The 7,323-nt window shown below is 43.5% G+C and overlaps 1 protein-coding gene across 1 annotated transcript; it reads left to right on the forward strand.

Annotated features, from left to right (window-relative positions):
* Positions 1–216: 216 nt before the first annotated feature.
* LOC118080164 (vomeronasal type-2 receptor 26-like) lies at positions 217–7,093 on the forward strand. The gene is made up of 5 exons (XM_088663996.1): positions 217–393; positions 2,162–2,974; positions 3,410–3,637; positions 5,499–5,625; positions 6,195–7,093. Exons 1-5 carry the CDS (start codon positions 232–234, stop codon positions 7,091–7,093), a joined length of 2,229 nt encoding a protein of 742 aa, XP_088520122.1. The 5' UTR covers positions 217–231.
* Positions 7,094–7,323: the final 230 nt, after the last annotated feature.

A 7,323-nucleotide genomic window follows, 5' to 3' on the forward strand; every position in this document is an offset into this window, starting at 1 on the left:
GAGACCCATTTCATGATTTTTGCCCACCATCACAGGTAAGAATGACACAGTGTGGTCTGTGTGTTGAAAGGATGTCAACGTGACATACATTTCTTTTCCAGGATGGGACCCCTGACATGCTGGCATATCCTGTCCTTCTTGTTTGCTGTTCGGGAGGTCAATCAGAACCACAGGCTTCCCCCCAACTTCACCCTGGGCTATGACATCTATGACAACTTTTACGACGCCAGAATGACTTGTGGTGCCATGATGGACCTGCTCTGCCCTGGGCAGGCAAACATCCCAAACTATTACTGTGGACCATGGAATAAAGTATTGGCTGTTATTGAAGGGGCTGACTCGGACATATCCAAAGACATTTCCACCATGTCAAGCATCTACAAAACCCCACAGGTATGAATGTCAGGAGGGAAGGAAAAATCCCAGAATGTTATTGCAATTTATTTGGAAAGATGTGAAAATGTTGTCCATGATTCTAAGGCAGAAGGAGCATTTGCCCTCAACCACCTCTTAGCAAAAAGATGACTCAGAAAATTCTGGACTCATCTACACTTATCCCATAGTTAGGAAGCAAAGGTCTGAGTGGCTTTCCATTTGCCCTGTGGTTTTTAGGCATGGATCCGAGCAATTTCCCCCTTAACCTACTCCTTTCCCACAGAAAATCTGTTCTTTCAGTCTAAACCAGAAAAAACAGCAATCTGTGGTTTTGCCCAAGGAAAGCAATGGGACAATGAGAAGTATGGAAAAGCCCTTAGGTGAGTCTTCAGGATCCTACAGGTATAAATGGTGTGAATCATGGAGAAGGGTCTTTGAGGAAATTGTCAAAATTCATGCAGGAAAATGGAATCTTTAAGTTACGTGGATTCCTAGCCATCAAAACTGAAATAACAATAAATAAGGAATAAAAGCTAGTGCCATGTGTGATATACATGAACAAATATGCAAAGGGAAGCATTCAATAAACAAGAGGCAAACTACTTTGTTTCTAATTTGCTACATATTGTGTCTATACAAGTTAAGCAGAACCAGTCCTGGGGTCATGAGTACTGTCTGCCTTAGAATAAAGGATAATTCTGTAAACACATTTTCCCACAACTTTTTATTTTGGGACACTCCAAACACACGTGTTGATATGTTCATGTAGTGGAACATCCTTCCAACAAATGGGATAACTGTTAAGTTTTGCAATACATCAAGGAATGCCTAGAAAGATCTGAAATATCATGTCTTCTAGTAAAAGTAAATTTGACCAATTTTTGAACACTAAACTGACTCCTGAGGAGAATCGATACTTTAGCTATTATAGGTCTAATGTGAGCTAAAAATGTTCATTGTGATTGTGTGTGAGCTTTTTTCTTTTTAACAGTATTATTTGTTCATAAATTTTGATAATTTAATGAATAAATAATGATTAAATCGTATAATACAATTCAATAAATTTGCTACAAGAAACGTGTTGTAAAAGCAATAACAAAAACACAATAAGGGCATGTTGTTGTTGTTTAGTCGTTTAGTCGTGTCCGACTCTTCGTCCATGGACCAGAGCACGCCAGGCACTCCTGTCTTCCACTGCCTCCCGCAGTTTGGTCAAACTCGTGTTGGTAGCTTCGAGAACACTGTCCAACCATCTCGTCCTCTGTCGTCCCCTTCTCCTTGTGCCCTCCATCTTTCCTAACATCAGGGTCTTTTCCAGGGCGTCTTCTCTTCTCATGAAGTGGCCAAAGTATTGGAGCCTCAGCTTCATGATCTGTCCTTCCAGTGAGCACTCAGGGCTGATTTCCTTCAGAATGGATAGGTTTGATCTTCTTGCAGTCCATGGGACTCTCAAGAGTCTCCTCCAGCGCCATAATTCAAAAGCATCCATTCTTCGGCGATCAGCCTTCTTTATGGTCCAGCTCTCACTTCCATACATCACTACTGGGAAAACCATAGCTTTAACTATAGAGACATAACATAAAGCAAACACAACCCATTCCAACGATTCTGTCACCTTTTTTTGAAAGCAAACAATGTTAAGTTCCCCTGGGATATAGTTTCCCCCCATAAATATGTCTTTTCTTGCTTCCCTGTCAGAGAAAAGTTGTCATTCAGGCAAGTACAAAGTACTAGATTTCGGATTTTGTTGGGGGTGACACCACTAATCTCTTCTGTTCTTTTCTAGGTCAGTTATGGTTTTGTTTCTGATGCTCTTAATGACAAAACTCAGTTCCCGTTTGTCTACCGAATGGTCCCCAAAGAAGAGCATCAGTATCTGGGGATAGTCCAACTGCTCCTGCACTTCAACTGGACTTGGATTGGCCTTGTTGCTCCAGACACCAACAGTGGAGATAGATTCATGAGGACCTTGAAGCCTCTACTAACCAGGAACACAATTTGTGCTGCCTTCTCACTTAGCATCCAAATACAAGATACAGAAATACTGCCACCTTCTAAAACATTCTTCAAGTGGAACGAAGTCAATGTATTGGTCTACTATGGGGAGAATCGTTACTTCCATAGTTCAATATCTATTTTACAATTCATAGTTGAAAAGTATGTAAATCCCATTTTGGGGAAAATCTGGATCACAACAGCTTTGTGGGACCTCACCCTGAACTTGTCTTACGATCTGCTTTCTCCCCTGCACATTCATGGGTTTTTTTCTTTCTTAACTCGTATTAAAAGAAGGCCAAACTATGACGATTATGAAACATTTTTCAATCCTATGATGCAGTTTGGGGAGAAATCATTTAAGTGTTCCTATTCACAGCACATATTGTCTGTGAAAGGAAAGGAAAGGTGCAGGGAAGATGACACTCTGGAGTCCCTGACTGACGAAGTAATTGAGAAAACCCTGTCTCTGGACAGCTTCAGTATTTACAACCTTGTCCTTGCTCTGGCACGGGCCTTAAGGGCTGCGCTTTCCTCCAAATCCATTCAGATGGTGGCGAAGGGTAAAAAGAGGCTGAAATATCAAAGGATACAATCTTGGCAGGTATTCCTGTTTCCCTCACAGATATCTTTGTTGAACAGGAATTGGTGCTGTGAATTCCATTCTCAGTTGAAATCAGGCTTGCCTCAACACTGGCTTAGCTTTGCCTCCATTTACTGTACTGTTGCCCACATCCTAATTTAGCTGCAAGGCTTCCTGCTATTACTAGCCAAGGAAGCTAATGTCTACACACCACTCCCAACAACCTCACTTGACAAATAGGAAGCCTGTACTTGCAGAATTCTTCCAAGGGTGCAGAATGAAGCTTATGAATCTCATGGCTTTAATCTGTCCCAAATGTCTGAAGCAGAAACAAACAATGGGCTACAGATCCATTGCCCAAACACAGACCCTGTACAAAGATCTTCAGCAATTCGGCTATTTTATGTAGATGATTTTATTCTTTTCTAAATGTGCATGCTTACTTTCCTGTTCTAGCTTCACCCTTTCCTGGGAAGTTCCCAGTTTTACAATACTTCCATGGAAGGAGTGTATTTGGAGGAGAATGGGCAGTTGACAGTCGAATCTGACGTTGTAAACTGGGTGCCATTTCCCAACAAATCCTTTGGTGCAGTGAAATTTGGGAGCATAAGCAGACAGGGATCCTCAGGCCCAAAATTCACCATTGACCAAGAGGCTCTTGCGTGGTCCAGGATGTTCAACCAGGTTTGGAAAACCATTCATTGCATTGTGTTCCCTTTTAGAGGTATGTTAAGCTCTGAGACTCTGTTGGGGAACACAGCAATAAAACTTATGGCTATCCAACATAAGAATGGTCCAAGGATTAGGGAAAGCCTAAGGTAAAGGTAAAGGGGCCCCTGACCATCAGGTCCAGTTGTGTCCGACTCTGAGGTTGCGGCGCTCATCTCGCTCTATAGGCCAAGGGAGCCGGCGTTTGTCCGCAGACGCCCAATGCCTGAGCCAAGGTCTTCCTACTTCTGAATTTTAATAAAGTTGTGGCCAATTTTAATCCCATAAAACGTGGTCTTGTGTCATTATTCCGCTCGGGGGCTGCCCTGGGGACTGGGGGGGACTCCGCCTGACTGCGCAATGCCGCTTCTGGCGAACCAGAGCAGCGCACGGAAATGCCGTTTACCTTCCCGCTGGAACAGTAACTACGGTATATATCTACTTGCACTTTGATGTGCTTTCGAACTGCTAGATGGGCAGGGGCTGGGACAGAGAAACGGGAGCTCACCCCGTTGCAGGGATTCGAACCGCCGACCTTCTGATCAGCAAGCCCTAGACTCTGTGGGTTAACCCACAGCGCCACCTTGGTCCCTAGCTTTTCCTTTTTCTGTAACTATAACTTGTGTTTAAATGTAAACCTAACAAACAAAAAACAAAAAAAGAAACATGAAAATGGAGAAGCAGATTGGACTATGACTGAGGCAAGGCTTTTGCAGTGGTCAGGAATGAGGCTAGACTTCAGATTTGAGCACAACACGGCTGCTCCAAATACCTTTCTGTTTCAACTTGTTTCTTTCTCTGAATTTATTTGGGAGCATAAATTTGGGAGCATAAGAAGACAGGGATCCTCAGGCGCAAAATTCAAAATTGACCAAGAGGTTCTTGTGTGGTCCAGACTGTTCAACCAGATTTGGTTGCATTATATTCCCTTTTTAGAGATATGCTGAGCTCTGATTCTCTGTTAGGGGAAACAACAATATAACTTATGCCTATCCAATTAATGGGCTAAAACTATATGGAGGTGATGAATGGAGGAACGTCAAAATAAGAAACATGAAAATGGAGAAGCAGGTTGGAATACGATTGGGGCATGGCTTTTGCAGTGGGGAGGAAGCATGCCAGACTTCAGAATGGAGCACAACATGGCTGCTCCAAATACCTCTCTGTTTCAGCTTGTTTGTTTCTCTGGATTTTGATATTTGTAATTGGTTTCCATGACTGCAGATTTGTACTGTGTTCACTAGACCTTTGTAATAATGACAGACAGCTCCATCTCCTAAACCCAAGGCCCATACAGTCTCCATGAAATTCTCTATTATTGTTTACAGCAGGCATGTCCAATAGGTAGATCGTGATCTACTGGTAGATCACTGGACATCTGTGGTAGATCACTGGTAGATCACTTGCTCTCCCCAAAGCAGCTCAGCAACTTTGGCTCCCCTAAAAAAGCTCTTCATCTTTGCCCTGAAGCCCCCAAAACAGGGCTTTCCTTCCTAAAAAATGCTCAACTTTAACCCGAACCCGCCAAAACATGGATGGCTTTCCTTCCTAAAAAAAGCTCAACAACATCAACCTGAACCCCCCAAAAGGGGGGTAGATCACTGCCAGTTTTTAACTCTGTGAGTAGATAAAAGTCTCTTGGAAGTTGGCCACCCCTGGTTTACAGTATTTCTGCTTCAACTGTGCCCCAAGGACTATGACCCTCTGTTTTGTGCCATCGGTCAAAAAACGCATATACACCAAAGCCGTGTCTATTCCACATCGACTGAAACTGTACACTTGCCCAGAAGTTACTTGGCAACAGTCTTTCATTGATGCTTTCTGTCTTTCTGGTCAGACCCTTCCTCATGGCAGGTGTACTAAAAGCTGTCACCCTGGATATGCCAAGAAGGTTCAGGAAGGGAAACCCATTTGCTGCCATGCATGTGCTCCATGTGCGGAAGGGATGATCTCCACTCAGGAAGGTAGGAGACTTCAGAGGAATGTGCAGCAAAAAGTGCAATAATATATGTCCTTGGTTGAGGAATATTCAAGTATAATCTTAATAAAGTTTCAACAGTGATTTACATAGTCTTAAAAAGCTTTCCAGGTACCGCTGAGACAGGCTTGAGTATGTAAGAATTAGGCAGTGTTGCTGCATCTGGTAGGCTCCCTTGAACCAGTCAGTGTGGCAAAGTAGCTAGAGTGATTGGTTTGCACTGGGAAGACCAGAGTTCCAGTCCATGCTCCCCCAAGGAACCTTTTTCTGTAAATTACACCCATCTGAGAACACCTGGTTTGGGGTTGAGAGCAGATGTAGCTGCAATTAATAACTTGGAGCTTCTAGATCACTCCAAGCTCTTCCTTGGGAGGGGAATAAGGGGGTATCTACAATAGGGAACTGCATGGAAAGGACCAACTCTGTCTAGATTAGCAGAAACAGGTCCTATCCCTGTTTCCATTTGTAGGGGTGGCTGGATTCAAAATTGACTTCCTTTTTCTTTTTTTGCTAGTGTACATGAATATGTTCAAGCAGACACTCTTCTTTTTCCAGATGCAGACCACTGCACCAAATGTCCAGAAGATCAACACCCTAACAAGGACAGAGATCAATGCATCCCCAAAATTATCACCTTCCTGTCCTATGATGAATATCTGGGGACCCTCTTGGCTTCCACTGCCCTGTTTTTGTCCTTAATCACAGGCCTTGTTTTAGGAATATTCATTAAATATATTGACACTCCCATTGTCAAAGCCAACAACAGGGACCTTTCCTACATCCTCCTTGTCTCCCTCCTCCTTTCCTTTTTGTCCTCCTTTCTGTTTATAGGCCGGCCAAGGAAAGTGACCTGCCTTCTCAGGCAGACAGCCTTTGGGATCATCTTCTCAGTTGCTGTCTCTTCTTTGTTGGCAAAAACTATTACCGTTGTGCTGGCCTTCCTGGCCACTAAGCCAGGAAACCGGGTGAGGAGATGGCTGGGAAAGAGTCTGGCTAATTCCATTGTCATTTCCTGTTCCGGTATCCAAATTCTCATCTGTGTCATCTGGCTGGGTACCTCTCCTCCATACACAGCCTCTGACATGCACTCCCAGGCTGGAGAGATCATCCTGCAATGCAATGAAGGATCTGTTGTCATGTTTTACACAGTCCTTGGCTACATGGGCTTCTTGGCTGCCATCTGCTTCACGGTGGCTTTCCTAGCCAGGAAGCTGCCTGGGTCCTTCAATGAAGCCAAGCTGATCACCTTCAGCATGCTGGTCTTCTGCAGTGTTTGGGTGTCCTTTGTGCCCACCTACCTGAGCACCAAGGGGAAGTACATGGTGGCTGTGCAGATCTTCTCTATGTTGGCCTCCAGTGCTGGGCTCCTGGGCTGCATCTTCCTTCCCAAGTGCTACATTATTGTACTCAGGCCTAGTCTGAATACAAAGGAGCACCTGACTACAAAGACTTAATATGGCACCTGATTCCCAAAATATGTTTTTGGTTTTTGCAAATGATAGCCAGCATGGTAGCAATAAAGCGAGGACAAATGAGTTTGGAATGTAGGTCTTTGAAAGTTTTTGTTTTGGAAATCAGAACACAAAATAATCATTTGAATCATATTCCATCCTTTCCACTGTTCATTTTTCTCTTGCTAAACCTTATTTATGAATTGTTTTCTGAAGACACTGCAATATTTTGC

Source organism: Zootoca vivipara, chromosome 2 (genome assembly GCF_965207765.1).
Source record: "Zootoca vivipara chromosome 2, rZooViv2.hap1.1, whole genome shotgun sequence".
NCBI lineage: Eukaryota > Metazoa > Chordata > Lepidosauria > Squamata > Lacertidae > Zootoca > Zootoca vivipara.